The 22,820-nt window shown below is 42.5% G+C and overlaps 1 protein-coding gene across 1 annotated transcript in view; it reads left to right on the top strand.

Moving 5' to 3' along the window:
• Nucleotides 1-22,820, top strand: part of Col28a1 (collagen type XXVIII alpha 1 chain) — a 160,085-nt gene that overhangs the window by 90,891 nt on the left and 46,374 nt on the right. The window contains exons 26-27 of the mRNA XM_005363713.3: nt 9,391-9,459; nt 11,488-11,556. Of these exons, the coding sequence (XP_005363770.1) occupies nt 9,391-9,459; nt 11,488-11,556 (138 nt within the window). The remainder of the gene's footprint in view (nt 1-9,390; nt 9,460-11,487; nt 11,557-22,820) is intronic.

Below are 22,820 nucleotides of genomic sequence, written 5' to 3'. Positions count from 1 at the left end.
GGGTGCTCATGGACCACTCCCCTATGATGCAGTGGGTGCTCATGGACCACTCCTCTATGATGCAGTGGGTGCTCATGGACCACTCCCCTATGGTGTATCGGGTGCTCTTTTCTCCTGCCAGTCCCGAGGAGAACAAAAGATTAAAGGCCCTTGGCGATAATGAGCATCTGCAAGAGCTATTTTCACATCTGCCTCAAAATGATGGAATTTTGGGGGTAATTGTGAGAATCTCAGTGAGAGGTGTCACTGAAAGTGCCCCAAAAATGCTATATGTAGAACTTGAGATGATCTGATCAAAGTTTAGGTGTTTGAATCAGATCCTTGAAGAAGTCTTAATGTTGTCAACAAACTGTATTCAGATATTAAGTCATTATTTTCTTTAACACATAGCATCTATCAAAACATTAAAATTTAATAAAATAGAAAGATTCAGTATATAAGTATCATTACTTCCTGCTCCAAGTGAAACATTGGTAAACTCTTTTGTTATTATACTAAATATTTCCCTACAGGAAGCAGAAGCTTATTTCTGTTTAAAATAAGATATGAAATAAAATATGTTAAATCTATACTTGACTGTGTTTGTGTTGCAATGGAAACACATGGCCATTGATATTTTCAAAGAGTAGCTGGTTATGAATATTTATAAAAGTATTATTATATTAAGTTATTATGTTACTGCTTCATTTTTAGTATTAATAACTACACAGATAAAGAACATTTGAAACTTAATCCTTGTGAATATTCTTCTCTGTCAGATTACTTAATATACAGACTATGGTATTTTCTGAACGATTTTGTATATCACAATACTGCAAAAATCTCTAGTGCTTTCAGATTTTTAATTATTTTTGGCAAAAATACCAACAAAAGTGTTCTTACTTGCAAAATTTTATCCTACCTTTTTGATTTTAGAAGTAGCAAATGTGTTTCCAGAAGGCATACTGTGAGCAAAACTCATCTTGGCCTCCAAATTGCTTCCAGCAGTAGAGGGTGATGGGGGAGCATACTGGAATCTGCCTGTTTCTGTTCATCCTTCCTCTGAGCTGCCTTTGCCCTCTCTGCTTTGTCTTCTGTTTCTTCATGTGCAGAGTGTGTCAGCCACAGGAACACCAGCTCAGGAAGAGATATTATGAGCATGAACTCGTGTTGGAATCAAAGAAACTTTTAATCATAGATTTGAAAATAAAGACAATTCTGGAAGCAGACACTAGCTTTTAAATAATGTTCAAAATCATCTCTCCTTTCGCATAGAGGCCCTAAGTCTCATCTGGCCTTCCCTTCTGGAGAAGACTGTGAAGGCACATATATTCACAAACACATACACAGACATAAATGAGGAAAGTAAGGGAGATATTTGGAAAAAGTTGACTTTAGGTTAACTTCATCCTCCCAATAAAGTAGAGATTAAATCACCAAAGTTGTCAATAAAGCAACAGAAGTCTAGTACCCAAATATATGACAAACCTTTCTGTTACTTTGAGTTAAAATATCAGAGAAATTATAAGTATCTAGAGGGGTGTGTGTGTGTGTGCGTGTGTGCGTGTCCATCCACATTTATATCCTGATATATGTTTTTCATTTAAACTCTGTGTAGTCACCTTAAAGCCTTGGCCTTAAGGCATGAACTTGCAAAACAAACGTGTTTGGAAATGAGGAAACTATTAAGGCTGATGATTAATTTATGATGGTTTATGTGATATTTAGTTAAGGTCACACGTGTTTAGCATATGACACAAACATTAGAATCAAAGCGTCTATGTTTCAAAACATATTAAAACCAATGCCTGGCATCTAGCACCCTGTGGAACTCTGCTTTCCCCTAGTGGAAAATGTTTATAGACCATCACATTTTGGCAAGAATTTCTGAGTTATTTCAAAATTCTTACAAACATTTTCAAGGGCAGCAGTAGATGTAGGTTTGAAGGTCTACCTGGGAACACATTGGGAAGGTTCAGAGCATTGGTCTCTTTCTGAGGGGAAAAAGTTCATTTTGTGTCCTGATGTTTCAACCCACTCCGATGGAAGTCACCCTCAGAGACCCAGCCCGTTTCTGCCTGCATCCCCCCACTGAGCCCTGAGAATAAAAGGAACCCCTGTGATTTGAAGACAGTTTTGAGGTGCTCTCAGATTCCTTTTAGGGGCTTCAGCTAAGTCATTGCTCTTAAGTCTTTACCTGAAAAGCCAGGAGATGAGAAAGAACTGACCCTCAGATAAGTCCCCATCTTGGAGTTTGATTCTGGCCTTATTGAAATAAAATACTGGGATTCATCTTGCCTGGTCCTCTTGTTCTGTTAGTGCCAAGAAAAGTCAAGGTATCATCCAAACTGGTGGAATGGTTTTATATAGACCAATCCTTTAAGCTAACCTAGATTTAGGGGCATTCCAAAGGCTACTTAGCTATCAAGTACTTGAAAGAACATATGTGGACAGAAGGATTATTGGGTTATTATTAATTTTTGAATTATGATAATGGTTTTATAATTAGTATTTATTACCTAAATATTCCTAACATACTGCATTTTGAAAATTTCCCTATTTTACAGAGAAGGAAACTAAGGATCAGAGATTGAACAACTTGCCTCTTTACAATGTAAACATATAATGACATGTATGTTTTGTGTTTGGGAGGGAAGCTATGAATCTGATAAGTGACAGATGGACTGGAGGAATACGTTTGAGGAGACAGAATGACTTTCCAGACCCCGGCGCTCAGTCTCCAATGCTGTCCGTCATCTAGTCCCTTTTCCATCATCAAAACCCAGGTTGTGTAAACTGCAAATATAAGCACTAACACAACCCCAAAAGTGTTAAACATTGCCCCAAACTTTAAATATTGAGTATTGTAAATGCATCCTTTATTTGACAAAAGTGGCCCATAGTAATAAATTAAAATGCAAGTCTATGTGAAATTCCACCGAGTATCATTATTCTAAAAATGTTCCCAGAGTCTGAATTGCTTCTCTGTTCTCTGCAATGGCTCACATATGTGCATGCTACCACCAAGTCTTGGCAGAACAGAGGGCCAATTCACACAGAGATGCATTAGGAATCTGGGGCTTCCATCAGCAGATGTGGCCTGGACAAGGAACTCCATTTTGAACGGCCCAGACAAGAAGGGCCAGTCAAGGATGCAGGACTTGGAATACTAATATTAAGAATTCAGGATTCTAAAGTGGACCAAAACTCACTTCTCCCTAGTAATCACCTAATCAGAGGAGGCAGGGACGGCTTGGAGGGATGTATATGATCAAAACACACGGTCATGAAATTTTCAAAGAATTAATAAGATTATATTTTAAAATGCCAAGGAATGAGCCATAGGTTTACAGCAGGAATAATTAAAGCCAGAAACATGAAGTTTGAAGGGTAGGGAGTTTGACCTGAGGTTTCTGAAAATGTCAGATTCAGGACCTGGGAAATTTGATGAGGTAACTTTTCAAGGCAGTTCCTTGAATCCTTGAAAGCTGAGCTGTTTCTGGCTGCCCTCGGCTTTGTATACTGCTTTCTTCTCTGCTTGCTGGTTTCTGGGGTTACATTCCTCTTCCTTGGCATGTCCACATCACTGCAGCCCTGAAGATAAACACTAAACCCTGAACATTCACTATCCATGTCACATTCTAGACCTTTTGTGTTTTTAGTGATGCAGGCTGTAGGAACTTCCTCTAGTGAAGAGGTACAGTGAATATGTATAGTGTGTGTGTTTTGGGGGGGAGGGGGAGGTTTGTCTTTCCCTCTTAGGGCCAAAATGCTATCCTTGTTTGCATAATTTTGAACTCTACTGACTAAGAAAGACTTTCCCTTTCCAGGGAGATTCTTAGCACCGGAAAATGGTATGCTCAGTTTCAATGAGCTGATTTTGAGAAAAGGAAGAAATTACCAATAAACCTCAAAGTTCTACAGCAAGCATTAAAGTTAGCAGGAACTGAGGGATCAAGAGCTTGAGGGTGGATATTAATTGTAGAGAAGTTGAAATTCAAAGCCCAGAAGACAATAAGAAGGAAATGCGATAGCAATTTGAAAAGCTGTGCTTTCTGGATCTTTTGAATTGTTTCTGTATTCTCACGGTGATCACGCTGGTAACTATCACTGTTTCCACGGTTGCATACTGGCCATCGCCGAGAAGTGACAAAGGGATATGATATCATTATTCAACCAATCGTTCCATGACCCCTATCTAGGTGTCTGAATAAAGCCTCTAAAATTTCCACAAGCACCCTGAGAACACGTGAGTACGATACTCATGAGTTACTAACTTGTGGCATCTGCCGACAGCAAAGTTTGGGGTACAGGTGATCTGGGGTTAGATCCCTGCAAAGTTTGGGGTAAACCACAAAATCAAGGAATGGCAATGAAGGGAGAGATGATAAAAAGAAAGCCTTAGCCAGCTGGGTATTTGTACAGGTGTGTGGACCTTTTATAACCCAGGAAGAATTTTTATAACTCAGGATATTTTGCTTACTTTTATATGACTAGCTTGATGTAGGAAAGGGCTTTCACAGCCACAGAGCTATGGCCTCTGCATTAAATAGCAGCCGGAGGAAGGCTCTGGAGACGGTGGCCCTTTTATATCTGGTTTATATATTTTAGCAGACATTAAATGGGAAACGGGCTCTGAGAGTCACACCTGGCTCTGAATTTCACCAAGCTGCATAGGCTTGGACATGTCATATGTCTTCTGAAGCCTCAGCTTCCTTATTTAACAAGTGGAATAAGTCGATGTTCATAACATTACCAAGATAGTGCCTGAAATTACTTGCTGCATGATAAACTCCATAAATGCTCATTATTATTCATAATGATATTTATATTATAAGCCACGGCAAAAAAATTGCTGATGAGAGAAAAAAAAATACATTTGGGAGTAGCTCGTGATTCTCCTTTCTTTTCTTCTGTAAAAAAGTAAAAGTCTATGACCAGCCTAAGAACTTGCCTGTTTTTAAAGGAGTCAAAATTAACCTCTCTGCAAGGTTATGGTGGCTAAAACCCTTGCTAGCTCATTCTCAGGAACAAGTGTGTATCACTCCTAAACATGGCCATTTCTAGTGACAATGACAGAGAGCTCCCCCACCTAGCGTCCCTTCTGTGGGCAATGAGAAGAGGAGGCATCTGAACAGCTGTGTTCTCCAGGGAGTCAAGGCAGATAACTGTAGAATTTGGACTGTGTGATTGCAAAGCTTTTGGTGTGGTTACCAATAGAAACCCCAGAATTTGGTATTTTGTTCCTTGTCTCCTAGTACAAGGGCTCCCTCTGCAGGTTCCAACACCCTCCAACGTCACACGGCCAATTAAATCCATTATTAGAGAATGGTACTCTATCTACGGACAACAAGCCTACTCCTAGAAAATGCCACAGGTAGACACACTTGTGCATACGTCCTATTTCCGCGCTGTGGCAGAAAGCAGTGGCATTGAGTGACAGCATGAGACTCATGCAATCACCTGTCTTCCGTGCCCCAGATGTCAAGGCTTGCAGGGGACTCTTGGCCCAAGGGACAAGAGACATAACACATTTAAGATATATTTTCTCTATCGTCATGGCGAAATGCTGTATCTGTCTATTTGTAGCTCATAGGATTCCTGATATTGTTGTTTGTAGAAAGTATACTGCACACATATGAATGTGGGCACGTGTTCCTTTTTAAAATTTTATGCATTGGTGTTTTGCCTGTCTGTGTGAGGGTGTCATAGCCCCTGGAACTGGAGTTACAGACAGTTATGAACTGCCGTGTGGGTGCTGGGAATTGAACTCAGGTCCTCTGGAAGAGTAGCCAGTGATCTTAACCGCTCATTCATCTCTCCAGCCCTACATGTACATGTTTTAACATGATCTGTAAAAGTTGAGAAGACACTTTTAACCAAAACCACAAGGAAAATACCATGTGTTAAGTAGTGGCATGTCAATTCTTTTCTTTCAAAGAATGAGATTAAAAAAGACCACTCCTTCATTTACAACTCTTTTAAAAATTACATGACATTTGGTACATACCAAGAACGCATGAAACCTGTGCAAACTCGGTCTGCGATGCTCACTATCTACCTGTGCACCTCTCCCCTGGGGCCATTCTTTTTAAAAATTCATTTCAATTATCTATTCTTTTCCTACAACAATACTGACTCATGGTCAATGGTGAGATTTTTGTTGGATATTGTTCATGAATTTAAGCGAATGTTGTTGAAACCATCTATTGTAGCATTTAAAAAGTCATGTGACACAAGCTTTCGCATACTGTTTACACCTCAATTATCAGTATGTGGGCTGCAGCATTTCCACTGTACCCCTACTTCTTTCTTCACTGCCTTTTTTCTGAAGAAAGCCCCAGACATCATCCACATCAAGATTTGCTATTTGTCTCTCAAATAAAAGAATTTCTTTTCAAAACATAGCTGTGGAACTACTATAAAACCTAAACACACCAACCAATTTCTTACTCTAGCAAATATTTAGTGTTCAAATTTTCCAGCTTGCCTCATGAATTTTTCATGACTGTTCGTTCAAATAAGTTGGGTCTGCCTGATGCGCACACATTGCATTTGGTTGAGGTATCGTTCAAGTCTCTTGAGATCAGTTTATTGCCCCTCCGCCTGGCCTTGTACTTGCTTCAGGAGTATGTTGTTTGTATCTGAGGCGTTTGCTGACCCTGTCTTTTATCCTTAGGGTTGTGGTTCGTGTGTTTCTCTTCCGGTGTTTATAAACTGTCAGGCATAGCTACCTGTTCAGACTGGAGCCAGGTCCAGCTTTTCTCGGGCACCTCACTCACTGGTCAGGCGGTGTGTTCCACAGAGGAGGCACAGGGTGTCCAGGCCCACATGACTAATCTGTCTACCATATCCTTGGATGACAGACGTGATGAGCAATCCAGGAAAAGGAAGCCATCAATCACGCCTATTTGACAATGTACTTAGTGATTCCAAATACAACTTGTATGGCTATATTTCCTGCTGCTTCTTTTTGTCGGAGGATATTAAAACCCTGACAGATAAAAGCCCCATCTCTCTTCAGATAGAAGCAGCAACGAGGTAAACTGGCCGGATGTAGCTGGAGGCCCTTACACAATACAGACACTTCCTTTAGGGGTGTTTCAGAGGTTCTCAAGAAAGGACAGGTCATAGAAACGTGTCTGATATAGAGTATTCATGTTCTCTGCTTCTAGCTCTTTGTATGACACCGATCCTTAAAGCTGGGAGGAACTTGAAGTCACCCAGGGCTGGCAGTCAGTAGGAGAGAGGTGTTGAAGACATGGTTAGCACCCAGAGCCTCAAAATCATGCTAGTACTAGGCGGTAGAGATGGAGCTGTGTCGTGTGGACTTTCTCTGAGGAAACTTGAACGAATGTCTGCTCATTCCAGGGAGAGCATGATGACAGAAATAAATTGTTGCGTTCTGGTGCAGTTTGGAGCCCCAGTGAGTTTAGCAGGGATCCAACTTTCGGAGTGTAAATGGAGAATTATTGACAGGATCTTGGGCAACTTGAGGATGGATACACCACAAAAAAAACAAAACAAAACAAAACTTTCTCTCAGCAACTATGGCAAGGACTGTCTATAAATCCTTTGGGAAAAAAATGTAAGCTGTAAAATTACCCAAATTGTTTAATTCTATCTTAACCCATAGTAGAAAGACAAAGGTCTTGGGACTTATAGGTCCAAAGCCTATAAAATAAAATAAAATAAAATAAAATAAAAACAATAACTTAAACAATTAAATTTCATATGTATGATGTTTTACCTGCATGTAAGCTCGTGCACTATCTGCTTTCCTGGTGCTTCCAGAGGCTGGGAGAGGGAGTCAGATCCCCTGGAGCAGAGTTGCAGACAGTTGTGAACTGCCATGTGGGTGCTGGGAACTAAACTTGGCTCCTCTGGAAGACCAACTTGTGCTCTTAGCTGCTGAAACGTCCCTCTGGCCCCTCCTCGTTTAATGTTCATAACTTTATAGAAACATGTCTCCTCATAGAATTCCTCCTTTTGGGCACACAATCCAGTGAATTTTACAGTAAAGTTTAGTTTACAACTGTCTTCGCAGATCAGCTTTTGAACATTTCCTTACCCCATAGGATCCCTCGTGCTTATTTATGATGAATTCATGTTCCTAATTCTGGCCTCAGGCAACTACTGGGGTATTTCTGTTTCTATTGATTTTTTTTGACATTCAATAATTGGAATCGTACAGTCTGCCCATATCTATCATCAAGAGCACTACTTTTGAGCTGTGTTCCTATTATAACACAAATCTGTAGTCTGTTTCTTGCAGGATTTTCTCTACTCATTCACCAGATGATGGGCATGGGGTTCTTTCTAGTTTTGAGCTATTATGAATAATTCTGCTAAGGACTCACATTTGTGTGACTTTGGGTATAATGTACTCTTCTTTTCCTGGAATTTATGCTTAGCGGTGAAGTCACTGGTTGGGTGGTATGTACATGTTGGGCTTTTTGAGCAAGTGCCAAGGTTAGAGGGTTACTGCTTCTCCACCCCTCTCAGCCCAGCCCGTGCGCGAGTAGCTGGGCAGACGTGCACAGCTTTGGCTCTTTCCTCTCTAACTAAAGCAGGAGTGCAGTGAACTGGCGTTTTCCAGGTGATCGCCCTGTGCTGGGCCTTGTGGATCACTCTCCCGTTTTGCTCCTATCCCTATAAAGTGTAGATATCCTTTTCGACAGACCTGGTGAGTTTGCTGAAGTTCAGAAGAATTATTTCAATGAGTCAGCCTGGCAATAGAGGATTGTTCGAACATTAAATGCTATCAACCCTGAACATTGCTAACATTATCTTGGCATCCAGAAATTGAAGAGTGGAGAGGATTTTATTTGTGTCTCCTTAACAAGGCTCTCCCAGGAAGATCTGACACCTGCTTTACAGCATCACACCTTGGGGAAACAGCAAGATCTTTACAGAGTTTACCCTGTAATCATAACCACTTCTGTGGCCCAAGCATCAGAGAGTCAACCCCAAGTCAATAGCTTTATTTAGGTTGAGGGAATAACAGGAGCTGCTCATTCAGGATGTGGCCATAGCTCCTCATGGCCACATTTTTATCTTCGTATTTCCTCTATACCTCTGTTCAAAATAGCAGTAATTACTTTTCCAAATTCTAGAGAAGCAAGTTCTGAAAGGAGCACACATGAACTCCGCAGAGGAGTTAATGAGCTGATTGATCTGAAATTAATCCTTTATCAGGAAAGCGTGCACACGTGATGAGAATAAAGTGAAGTGAGCAAGCAATGTCAAAACAGCGGCTGATTTAGGTGAAGCAGGCTCAGTCAATTTCTTAGAAAAATTCAAGGAACTTCAGCATCTGTAAATTGGTCCTTAAAACGTATATTTAACATGGAAAGTTATGTGTTATAAGTGTTTTTCATTGGTAACTTGTTATTCATTATATCTTTTTAGGGAGAACAAGGGGTCAGAGGCCCTCCAGGTCCTTCTGGGCCTCGGGGCATTGGAACCCAAGGACCGAAGGTGAGTCCTCAGGTCTCAGGTGTGTGAGCAGCAGGTGCCAGCTGGGCCATCCCTACTTGGAAAACCCTGGACAAGAAATGCTCTCAATTCAGAAACTATGAGCGCAACTTGGCCACAAATAGTCAGTCAACAGCTGACTCGATGTAATGAGTGTCAGTCAAAATCCTGGTGCCTTCAGGCTTCTGCAGAAGGTGCGTGTGAAACACTTATGTTTAGATATGTATCCCGTCCCCAAAGGAAGTCATTATATATACACAAGAATTGCAAAATGTGTAACAACTCAATTCTGAAACACTTGTCACCCCTAGCATTTCTGAGATGGGACAAGCAAGCTTTAACACCAGCTCACTCGACAGCTCCTTCATACGAAGCCTTCATTTAGCCTTTTCTCTTTTATTGAGGAAATCTTCTTTATTCATGTCATGTGACCTGCAGTATCTTTAAAACATTTGCTTCCCTTCCCGAATCAGAAAGTGAACGTCTCTCGGTACCATTGTGAGGTGTTCTAAATATTTCCAGGTTTCTCAAGGCTGTGCTATCTCACCAGGAAGCAAATCCTAGCTGGCCATGTGGTATATAGCGCTAGCCCCAGCACTTGAGAGGCAGAGGCAGGAGGATTGCTAATTCAAGGCCTGCCTGTGCTACATATCAAGCTTGAGCTCATCCTGAGCTACATATAGATAAGAAAAAAATCATATCTTCGTTTGGCCATATGCTTTTTGGGTGGCCTTTTAGCAGGTCACTGGCTAATGTATGTGCTATATAGTATATCTCCAGTCACCGTGTCAGAACTTCGAGCCAAGATCAAACATCATGGTCCCCACAGAAGGTTGAGAGCGGCCTCTTTCCATGACTGTTTCCTTTATTTCTGTGGATCACTTGCTTATCTCCTCTAGCTTGGTACATATCGATTCTTTAATTCTTATAACCCAGCGTTTCTCACTGAGGGGGATTTGTCCTTTTCTCAGAGCCACTAGTGGGGGCACCTAAACTATCACAACTGAAGACATTTTGGGGTGTCTCAACTGAAGATGACACTGACATCTACCGGACAGAGTTCAAGAGTGCTGTTGAACCCCCCCCCCATGAATAGGACGGCTTCCACAAATGGAGTGATCGCAATCAAAATGTTCATATCTTTGTGAATTCAAAACCGTATATCATTGTGTTACAGCAACCTTTATAAAGAAAAGTCATAAATCTACTGACTTTTCCTTTTTTTCTTTTTTAACTGACTTTACTTATAGGAAAAATTATTGTGTGAGTCTTGATCAATATCCCCTGACACTATGTGTGTGTATAAGCATATATATATGCTTGTGTGTATGCAATCACACTGTGTTGCTGTGTGTGTGTATACACATATATATCTTTATGTACATACGAGCACACATGTCTGCCAGTATGTGTGTGTGTGTGTGTGTGTTTGTGTAAGGGCCAGAGGCCAGCCTTAAAAGTCATTTCTCAGAAACTGTCTGCTTTGCTTCAGAGACAGAAAATTTCATTGGCCTTAACTCACCAATTTTTGCCAGCTGCTGAGCCCCAGTTTTGAGATTACAAGTACCATGCCATGCATTTTCATATGGGTGCTTACACGACAGGCACTTTATGAACTGAGCCGTCTGCAAGCCCTTCCCCTGACTCTAGTGTTCCCAATGAACTGGCACTCCATATTAAAAAAGAACATGTTCTAGCCTGCATAGAATCTGGCCTCAGTGGTTTTTGAACTTGCTGTGGGCAGCCTGGAATGGAGACATCTAGATTTACCAAGCAGAGGTCCCTGGCCTCAAGGAAGCTGCTCTTCCTTGCTTCTTTTCCTACACTTGGGTTATCCATAAAAGTTTTTTATCCATAAAAATTCAAGTGGCCTAAGAATGTTTAGAACAGCATAGCCATAAGGGAAATAAGAGCTATCTTATGGCAAGAGGATCCTAATCGGCTAAAGTAATAATGAAGCCAAGAGCAGTGATATGTCCATTTCTCATCACTAATCTTCCTATACTTTGTCATAAATTTCTCTTTTCATAGGGTGACACTGGGCAGAAAGGCCTGCCTGGCCCTCCTGGTCCCCCTGGTCATGGATCACAAGGAATTAAAGTAAGTGAATCTGATTGATCTGGAATCATCTCTCTAACCAGTAAGGTAATGAGGAGAAAAACATGTGGCTTCGTTACAAAACGCAGATTTAGTGAGAGTGTCGCAGTTAGTATTGCACCCAGGATTTAGAGACAGCCTCCAGAAGTGAGAAATGGAGCAAGTACAGTCTTTGTAGACACCAACCATGACACACATTGCTTGGTGAAGCGTCGGACGGTTCAGTGGTTTAAGAATCTTTGGAGTCTCGCTTAACAGTATGGTCCCCTTTTCCCTTGAAGCTCTCTCACGTGCTTCATGTGAGGACTCTTTACAGCCCTAGGGACAGGATTTGAGGAGGTAGGGCATTAGGCTGGGGCAGTGGTGGAGTGTGAAGAGAGAGGGAGTGGGCCTTGGGTTAGATTGGCAGAACTTGCTGGTTGTAGTTTGCAATAGGAGCCTTAGGAGCGTCTGGGATAACATTGGTACCCTGGCATGGAGGGCTGAAACTCCAACTCTGTGGTAGTGGTTGAGAACTTCCCAAACCCTTCAGAGGCTTCTCCTGAGCAGTCAGAGTGGCCATGACTGCTCTTGGCCCCAGGTCTTTGCTGCTGGAACCCACAGCCCCCCTGCTTTCAAGCACTTTGTATTTGCTTATGAAAAATACGTTTATCTAATGAGGTGGAATTCTCAGGGTCTCCCTGTATCTGAGTAGAAAAGCTTCATCAATTGCAAACTAATTACGATGTAATTTCAGACGTTCCCTTTTCTATTTCTAATCTGTTGAGTTCCTTTATAAACTGTACCACCTCTCCTATCTATCCTTCTTCATGCAACAAATCAGTATTTATTTATTAACTCATGAAAGAGAGTAATTGCTAATCTATTACTCTAGATAATTGAACTTTATTCTAAATATGGAACTATGTTAAACAGTTGTTCTCAACTTTCCTAATGTTATGACCCTTAATACAGTTCTTCATATTGTGGTGACTCCCAACCATAAAAGTATTTTTGTCGCTACTTCATAACTGCAGTTTTACTACTATTATGAGTCGCAGTGTAAATATCTGTGTTTTCCAATGGTCTTAGGTGATTCCTGAGAAAGGGGTCACCACCTACAGGTTGAGAATCAGTTATTAAAAACAAACTTTCAATAGCATAACTTAGTAAGCAGGAGACTGAAAGCACCTAAAATAAATCTGAAACCCTATGTTAGATTTAAGCTACATATTTCCGCATAGAAAATCAAGAATAAAAATCATTGAATTGGTATTAATTTTCCAATCCAAACACAATATCTAAATTCTTCAGCACAGGTCTTTTAGGTAACAGTTGTTCATCTGTCAACCTGAGTGTCTAAGCACACATGGGACAGAATACTGTTGGTAACATCCAGGCACTGGAAGACAGAGCGGAACGCCTCTTATTTACAAACTACATCACTCCCCTGCCCCATCCTTAAATTCCAGGGTTGGAAGGTAGTAATGTCCTATGGACATTTTTGTAAGAATTTTCTTAAGAAATATGGGGCTGGAAAAATGGCTCAGCAGTTAAGAGCTGTGGCTTCTCTTCCAGAGGACCTGGACTTGATTCCCAGCACCCACAAAGTGGCTTACAACTGTCTGTAACTGCAGTTCCAAGGAAACTGGGTACATGCAACTGGTGCCCAGACATGCAGGCAGAAATCCATATATGTAAAATAAAATGATTTAAAGATGAGCAGAATGGAAGAAATAAATATATATGAATCCTCTGGTCTTGTTGCCAACATGAGCTCAGTTTCCAGGTGCTGCAAACCTATCACCTCACTTCTAAACTCAGTGTCCATTTTTTTCCCTTCTATTATCTGGGGTTTATTTCCCGTGTTCACACTGGTGCACCTCGGTTTGCATTCAATTAATGCTTCTCTACCAAGCACGACTCATCTGTCTTTGCTCCTTTTCTTCTGTCCTTCGGGTCCATGCTCACGTCTACCCTGAGCAAAACTAGGTCACAGTGCCTGGCCTGGCATGGATATAACTCTAAACCCAATCCGCCACACCCCATATAAAATCCTATCAGCAACAAGACGAGGTGTTCTTTCTCCACTTAGGGCTGTGACCTTGCTGCTTGCCAGGCTGAGTCACAGAGCTTCCTTAGACATGTTGGTTTGCTGGTTTCCAGCTAGCAGCAGTGCATGAAGCCTTCCCTCAGCATGCCTTGCTCATTTTTTCTGACCCACAGTTAGACCATCTCCACAGAGAGAGAACTCAAAGATGGAGTTGGCCTTTGAAGACAACATAATAAGTGAAAATTTTCTTCATTTACTATGACCATTTCTTGACATGGTTTTCTTACTTTTCTAAGAACTTTGGGTCAAGGAAGCTTACACCTAGGGTTCCTCCTGCCCAAAAGCATTGATGAGATCTTGGTTGACACTGGGGCTTGAACTACATCCTGCTTTCCTGTAACTTCTCATCCATAGGGAAGATAGGACCAAGGCTCCAACCACAGAAGAGGCAGCTGCAGCCTCTTCTGTGGCGCAGGAATGTTGGATCCTTAGTCATAAGGCGGTAGGACATTCCAAATGAGAAAGCAAGTAAGGAGCAGAGAAAGGGGGCTCTCCCAAGCTCTTCAGTCTGCTCGGGAGTTAGCCTTCCTTGTTGAGTTTGTCTGAGGGTCCTGATCAGCCAGACACTCTCTGTTTCTCAGAGGATCATGAGGTCTTTAAAGCCCTTCCCGACTTCAGCTTGTGCTCTGAGTTCTGCTGTGACTTTTCCTATAAACATATTTTTTTTTTTCATGGAGACAATGTACTTCTCTGCCAGTGGCTTCAGCTCCTCACTTAGACTTGGACAGAACTGATCCAGCCCGGCTGGTGGACTTCCTGTACACTATGTCTGGGCAGGGTAGCAGGCCTGGAAAGTTTGCTAACAGCGTTGAAACATTCCCATAATGACTTGCTGGGAATTTGGTCAATGCTGTCGGACAGAGGCCCAGTATCTACAGAGATGACAAATAGTGATTCTTGCATCGCTTACACTGTCACCAGGCTAGCAGACATCGCCCAGGACATCTCAGGGGCTGTAGATGAAGGGACTCAGTCAATAGTGGTGGATACTCAACCAACTTGGGAACTCTGAGTTGGGCTTCTCTACTTCCTGAATATTTCTTATCCACTTTAGCTTCCTTCTCTGAATTAATGCAGATGCTAATATTGGTTGTGTTAGTTTACACCAGGCTGCAGTGTGTTATTGACCCCAAAGCGTGTAATAGCTCAGTCCAGTGTGGGTTCACGGTTAGTGGGGAATTTTCCTCCAAGAAAGATGTCTTTCCTTCTGGCTTCCCCATTGGTGCTGACTGGTCCTCTCTATCACTAACTCCCCACAGACATAAAGAGACGGTGAGGAATGGACACACTCACCTCCTAAATATTCTGGCTAGGATGGGGCACATGCGCTCTCTTCTCACAGTTTTCTTGCTGATGTTGTTTTATGGCTGCATTACTTGTGGGAGAGACAGGGAAAAGGTAGCTTGACCGTGCATCCAGGACATAAAAATAGCCAAAGTGCAGTACTGATAGTGACCATCCAAAAATGTTAAAATTATTTGTTACTCTGAAGTATGCTGATGCTTTCAGAAGAAAATAAAAAAACATGGATAGTCTCCGCGGTGACTTGAAGGATGCCCAGACATCCCGAATACTGTGAAGTGTAGTACTTAGTCTTACAAGTACTGAGTTCTGCGCCATCATTCCATTCATCTCACAGAAGACATAGTGGAGTCTTCATAATCTTATTTCGAGCAGGATGACGAGACTGACTTGGAGATTTTCTGAGGAGCCAGTTGGGATCCTGTCAAAAGCTGGAGGAAGCTTGGGCTGGGGAGTGGAGGATCAGGGGAAGAGGGACAGGGCTCTCTTGTGTCTACAGAATAGCCAGGCATAGAAGAAGGGGAGCTGTAGGAGGGTGTCGAGAGCTGGCATGAAAGGAAAGGGTACAGAGGGCACAAATGGCCTCATGTAAAGAGGTAAAGAGGAGCCAGTATCCAGGCCCATGTGGAAAGTCAGGGCAGTTTGGAATCTTGAATTACTCGTAAGGCCAGCAACCTTCTTGAGGCTGGAATGGCTATGGTAATGTCACCCTAGCTTACAGGGCCTACTGCAGCAGTCCCCAGGAAAAGAACAGCTACTCCTGCTTGACATCTCTGATTCAGAAACTCAGGTTAGAGCACAGAATTCTAAACATCTGGATTCCAGGTTTAACTTCATGCCATTTTCTAGGTGCATCTGTATTGGTTTGTATCAGTTATGTTGAAATGACTATTGATAAAACCTCTAAATTTCCCTTTTTAGGGGGTTATTCTTGATTTCTTGTACACTTTTATTTTAGTATTTTTGTGTGTCTTTTATTTTTTATGCATTTTAATTAAACTATAATTGCATCAGCTTCTCCTTTCCCTTTCCTCCCTCCAGTGTGTGTGTGTGTGTGTGTGTGTGTGTGTGTGTGTGTGTGTGTGTAAATACAACCTGCTGAGTCTATTTTTGTCATTTTTTATGTATATAGATGTAGTCTCAGGGCTGGCCACTTTGCACTGGGGACTTTCCGGTCGGGGGGCTTGTACCTGGGAGAGGCTAATTCTCCCCCTCTCAGCAGCCATCACTTGCCTGTAGCTCCCTGTGCGATTTTCCCCTTCTGTGTAGTATGTCTGTTGATAGTGGTGTTGTTTCAGTCTTGTCTAGGTAGTTATTTCTAGTGGAGGCTGTTTCACAGCAGACTTCCTTGCGTTTGACTCTTCCAATCTTTCTGCCCCATCTTCTGCAGTGTTCCCTTGAGCCATAGCTGAATGAACTCTGCTGTAGATGTACACAGTGAAGCCACCTCCCCCCATGATCCATTGATCTCTGCCTTGTATACAGCCATGGTTTTCTGCCATGAAGAAAGGCTTCTTACATGAAGGGTGTAGCCACACTCATCCGTGGGTACAAGACTTAGAATGTAGTTAGGAATGATGCTGGTTAGCAAAGTGGTGGTAGTAGATTCTCTTCTAAGATCTATGACTCACTAGCCCCAGGATGTTGGGTAGGTTTCTAGTACCAGACATGATTTCCCTCCTGTTGAGGGGGCCTTAAGTCCCATTAGACCACTGTTGGTTAGTGATGGAGGAAGGTCATTGGTTGATCAAATAAAGAAGCTGCTTGCCCTGATAGGTTAGAATGTAGGAGGGAGGAGTGAACAGAGCAGAAAGCTGGGTGGAAGAGGAAGTGAGGTAAGACACCTCAGACAGAGACTCGACAGCTCTCCTCTCAGGGGCAGACGCCTCAGAGAGACACGGTGCTCCACTCTTGCGGGCAGAGGTGAGAGCTCTGCTCTCTGAGGCACACGTGATGAAGCTCCGACCCAGGATGGACGTAGGCTAGAATCTTCCCGGTAAGCACACCTTGGGGTGCTACACACAGATGATTAGAGATGGGCTAGTCCAGGTGCGAGAGTTAGCCTAGAAGAGGGTAGATAGAAATGGCCAAGCAGTGATTAAAAGAATACAGTGTCCGTGTAATTATTTCGGGTAAAGCTAGCCTTGTGGGCAGCAGGGTGCTGGGGACGCAGCCCTGCCGCTCCTATTACTACAGGTTAGGGTCTCTATTGCTGTGAAGAGACACCAGAACCAAGGCAACTCTTATAAAGGAAAACTTTAATTAGAGATTCAGTCCATACCATCCTGGTGGAACAGGCTCGCATGCAGGCAGACATGGTGCTGGAGAGGAAGTTGAGAGTCCTGTATCTTGTTCAGGCAACAGAAGGTGATCTCAGACACCTTGGGCATGGCTTGAGCATTTATGAGACCTGAAAGCCACCCCCACAGTGATGCACTTCTTCCAGCACAGCCATACCGACTCCAGCCTTCTAATAGTGCCACTTCAATGAGCTTATGGGGGCAATCACATTTCAAACTACCAGAGCCACGTTCTGCACCCTTAGGGATCTCTTACCTTGCTGGTCATTGTTCAGGTTCATAGGCATCACATCTGGGTATATTAACTGCTTATCTCTCGGAAGCTGGCACAGTATTTTCTAATACTGTGAAACTAGATTACAGGAAGGAGGTTTTCAGGTTAAATCCAGCATAAATAATCTGAGACCGGTGTCCTACGTGTACAGTGTCTTCAGCAGCAGGGGCTTACCTTCGAGCTCTGAGGGGCAACAATAGCAGCAGCCATGGTCTGCATTGTGTGGGGAGTCACTCAGACTTTAGTGCCAAAACTTCCTGGTGTTTGAGCATAAAACTTGTCTTTCCCACTCTTGTAAGCAAATAAGCAGTGGTGTAAGAAGTGGAAACTAAAACCAAGCTGGTGATGGTACCATCACTTCATTCAGTCTTCATCCATTTCAGAAATCAACTAGAAATAGTAAACGATACAGTTAACTGCATGGTGTAGGGGTGTGTGTGCATGTGTGTGCACACACGTGTATGTGTGTGTGCATGTGTGTTTGTGTGCGCACACGTGTGTGTGCACTGTGTGTATGTGTGCGCATGTGTTTGTGCACATGTGTGTGGGCATGTGTGTTTGTGCACATGTGTGTGGGCATGGGTATGCATATGCACATGTACTTGTCTTTGGATTAATCTAGGATGCTTACCCTCTTTGTTATTTTTGAATTTTTACACTAATTCCCTGACACAGACAGAGCAGTAAAACCCACAGAAGCCCCTGCATGCATATGCCTATAGTCACATCAGTGAGGCGACCGTGGCAGGTGACTTTGAGAGTTTGAGGACAGCCTCAGCAACTTAGTAAATCCTGCCAAATGAAAACCAGGTGAAGTTTTGATGTTGCCAGAGTTCAGTATTTGGTGATTATACCTGTCAAAAGGTAACTGGCAAGGGAGGTACAGCCTAAAATTTGATCCTGGTAGCTAGAGTTCACACACCTCCTGTATTAACAAGTGCCACTTTTGGTTCTCGGATGTCTGGCTAGCTTAGACCCAGAAAAGTTACACAGACAATGTATTATTTAAATCACTGTTTGGCCCATTAGCTCTAGCTTCTTATTGGCTAACTCTTACATATTAATTTAACCCATTCCTATTAATCTGTGAATCGCCATGTAGCAGTGGCTTACCGGCAAAGTTTCAGCATGTCTGACTCTGGCGGCTCCATGGCGTCTCTTTCTCTCTGCCTTCCTTCTCCCAGCATTCAGTCCAGTTTTCCCCACCTACCTAAGTTCTTCCCTATCAACAGGCCAAGGCAGTTTCTTTATTCATTAACCAATAAAAGCAACACATAGACAGAAGAACCTCCCATACCAACCTCCTTTTCATGTTGAAGGCATTCCAATTATCTTTATAGCATTAAAGTTTCTTCCTAAACTAAATAAAAGATAGTTATTTGGCCAATAAACCAGCACCAACTGTACTACATCTGGTCGGGTTGCTGACATCAGGGAGTGATGGTGGTAGCTGGGATTGGCTCTGAACCATTTGTGGTTTTCACTTGCTAGTTCACACTTGCATGTTGTTTTGGGCCAAATCCTTTTTATTCTGTGCAGCCAATGAGTCAAAGGATGACCGTGCCCTGCTTGATCCCCCTTCCCCTCTTGTTCTCTCCACCCCCCCTTCTCTTCTCTTCTAAACCTGAGGATATTATTAGGTGATTCTTTTTATTTCAACTTCATTTTACCTTCCTTTCATTTTTCCTTTTCCTTTTCTAAGATTTAAGACAGTGTCTTACATAGTCCAGGCTGACCCTGAGCTCCCAATGCAGCCAAGGATGGCTTTAAACTTTGAATCCTCCTGTCTCCACCTCCCAAGTGCTGAAGTACAGGCCTGCAGCACCAGGCACCACTTGCTTTCCTTCTTTAGGGGTCATTTCTCTAGATCAGAGCTGACACGAAAGCTTGGAGCTCTCTTGTTAATGGGGACTGAGTTGTTACCTCTGGCTCATTGTGGGGGGTGAGAGTGGGGAGTGGGGTTCGTCTATTTAGTCAACAAAGCTCTCAACAGTGATCTGCAACTATCACCAATTTGTTTACCTACCACCCCACTCTTTCTACTGCAATGAACTTAAAGAAAAATCAAATCCCAAAGCTCTTTTTGTCAAAGTTAATATGACACCTTTCTCCAAAGTCTCACAAAACTTCCCAATTCCAAAAAAAAGTCAAAACAACTGTTGACTTGATCGTAGAGATAGGCAACTGTACAAAGCATGTGCTAATGCTGAATGTTAAAAAAAAAAGATTTGAAATGATGTCAAAAGTTAGAAAATTATATAAGGTATTTCTTTTGAGCAGGTATATATTAAAAAACCCCATCATGCTATAATAGTGTATCATTTATGACAGTAAGCCAGGGGGAACTCCTCCTTTCTCCCCTCCCCATCTCTGCTTTCTACTCCCTGTCCTCCTATCCACCCACTGATACCTGTCTAATGTGTCAAGAAACAGTATTATACATGTATCCCCTTCGGTTTTTGTAAGAGATAGCATCCCTACAAGCCCAAGTTTAGTAGAGGCACGGATCTAGTTCTTTTAGCTGCTGTTACTGTCTTTATAGCCCATGAATTTTGTTATTAAAAATTTATAAAAACCTTTCTTCTTTCATCAGTGCCTGGTAGCTATTTATTAGTGTGTATTTTCCTCTCTGATTTTAGCAAAATAAGAGGTATTTTATTACTCACAGCTGAGAGCTCCTAGTGAGAGCTGGGGCCGTGTGATGCTCTCCAAGTTCCGTGTCCCTTTCTATTCATGGGTTATTGTCCTAGGAGTTAGGGAACTAGAGCAGTTCCAGGACCACCCAAGGTTTTTCTTCCACACACTTCCCTGGACCACTCAAAATATAGCTTGCATCTTCTTGTTAACCCTCGACTCTTGAAGATGTGGAGTGTTCAAGGAATTCCTTTCCCTGGTAATACAACACTGAAAGAGATTATAAAAAGCAGTTGTTTTCCCCAAGTGCAATGAGTGACCTTTGAGAAGACTGTCAGAAATTTCTTAGAAATTAGAGCAGGATCCAGCTGGTGCCCGAGGCTGGCCTTGAACGAGGCTGTACACCCATGTACACATCAACAGGCACATCAAGCTCCCCTGGGTCAGTTTACTGAAGACTGTACTCTGTTGTACTAAAAGCCCCTCTGATCAATCGATGAGTTGTCCACAATCTATGCTAACACTATTGCTCTTTCAGACATCTTAAGAAGGTTATAGTAGTTGGTTTTGAGTATTAGCAACTTTCTATGTGTGGCGTCTCATTTGAAATATAAATATGAGGGAGGAACTTAAGTTCTAGGTCAAGGTCATTAGAATCTCTAGCAAAGGAAGTTATAATTTTAAATAAGAACTCATAGTTCAAGGTGGCAGACCATACAGATAACTCTGGAACAATCTTTCCTTCATCATGTGAAGAATTCTCTTGGTGCAGTTAAAATTCTTGGGGTGGGAACCTTGAGTAGCTGTGAAGAAACCAAAGTCTCTCTGCTCCAAACAAACTGAGTGAGAAGACCCAACATCTCACCAGTGAGAAACCGAGGCACTGAGACCAAAGTCTCTCTGCCCCAGCTGAGTGAGAAGATCCAGCATCATACCAGGGAGAAACAGGCACTGAAACCTATATAGTGCCTCTTTGAGATTCAGAGCAGGAGCAAGAAGGAAGAAGAAAGAAACGAAATTAGTTTTTGACAATCGTATTTTCCACTTTACTAGTTTGGAAATTACACAATATGTTTCCCTCCTCTTCTACCATTTGCTTTTGATTAAGATATGACATTCAGTCCAGCATTGATGGCGAACACCTTTAATCCCAGCACTAGGGAGGTAGAGGCAGGTGAATCTCTGTGAGTTAGAGGTCAGCGTGTCTACAGAGTGAGTTCAGGACAGCCAGGGTGGTTACACAGAGAAACCCTGCCTCAAAATACCAAATCAAACAAACAGGGTATTTACATCTTCCCTGTGAAACTTTAAATTTGCCTTTCCCCACAATGCTAAGGGAGGAGGCTTTCATTCCTTACCCTGTACTGTCATTTCATATCTTTCTTAATTTTTTATTTAATTATTAAATATTAAAAATTATTTAATAATTTTTAATTATCTTAAAAATTTATTTTGCATACCAACCACAGTTTCTTCTCCCTTCTCTTCTCCCCTTTTTCCTACCCCCTATCCACTACTCAGAAAAGGTAAGTCCTCCCATGGGGCATCAACAGAGTCTGACACATCAAGTTAAAGCAGGGCCAAGCTCTTCACCCCCCCCTCCCCCCCCGCATCAAGGCTGAGCGAGACATCCCACAATAGGGAATAGGTTCCAAAAAGACAGTTCACGTGCCGGGGACAGATCCTGGTCCCATTGCTAGGGGCCTCACAAACAGGCCAAGCTACACAGCTGTCACCCACATGCAGAGGGCCCTAGGTTGGTCCCATACAGGCTCCCTAGCTGTTCGTCTAGAGTTCCTGAGCTCCCAAGAACTCGGGTCAACTGTCTCTGTGGGTTTCCCCATTATGATCTTGATCCCCCCGGCTCCTACTATCCCTCCTCCCTGTCTTCACCTGGCCAAGTGCTTGGCTATGGCTCTCTGCATCTGCTTCCATAAGTTACTGGGTGAAGGTTCTATGATGACAATTAGAGTAGATTGCAGGAGAAGGCCAGTTCAGGCACCCTCTCCACTATTGCTAGGAGTTTTTAGTTGGGGACATCCTTGTACTTTCCTGGGAGCTTCCCTTGCACCAGGTCTCCCCCCCTTAACGGCCCCCCTCTAACAAGATCTTTCTTTCATTGCCGTGTCTCTCCACTCCTCCCCGAATACCCCATGTTTCCATCCCCCATTCTCTCCCCTCTCTGCCCCCAGTTCACCAAGGAGATCTCATCTATTTCCCCTTCCCAAGTGATCCATGTGTCTCTCTTAAGGTGCTCCTTGTTACCTAGCTTCTATGAGGCTGTGGATTGAGCCTGGTTACCCCTTTGCTTTATGTCTAGTATCCATTTATGAAGGAGTACATACTGGGTTTGTCTTTCTGAGTCTGGGTTACGTCACTCAAGATGATATCAATTTTTTCTTATCAAGACAAGATTTTATTTCTTAAAAATATCCTCTTTATTTAGATTGATCCCGGCATTTATCATCCTCCTTAGTCCATTTTATATCTCGGAATTGGAACCACTCTTCTTTGCCTCAACTACAACCGAGAGCTTTCTTTATTTGTTTTTTTTTTGTTTTTTGTTTTTTGTTTTTTGTTTTTCGAGACAGGGTTTCTCTGTGGTTTTGGAGCCTGTCCTGGAACTAGTTCTTGTAGACCAGGCTGGTCTCGAACTCACAGAGAT

The sequence above is a fragment of the Microtus ochrogaster genome, linkage group LG10 (genome assembly GCF_000317375.1).
Source record: "Microtus ochrogaster isolate Prairie Vole_2 linkage group LG10, MicOch1.0, whole genome shotgun sequence".
Taxonomy (NCBI): domain Eukaryota; kingdom Metazoa; phylum Chordata; class Mammalia; order Rodentia; family Cricetidae; genus Microtus; species Microtus ochrogaster.
This window is presented reverse-complemented; position numbering and strand designations above follow the sequence as displayed.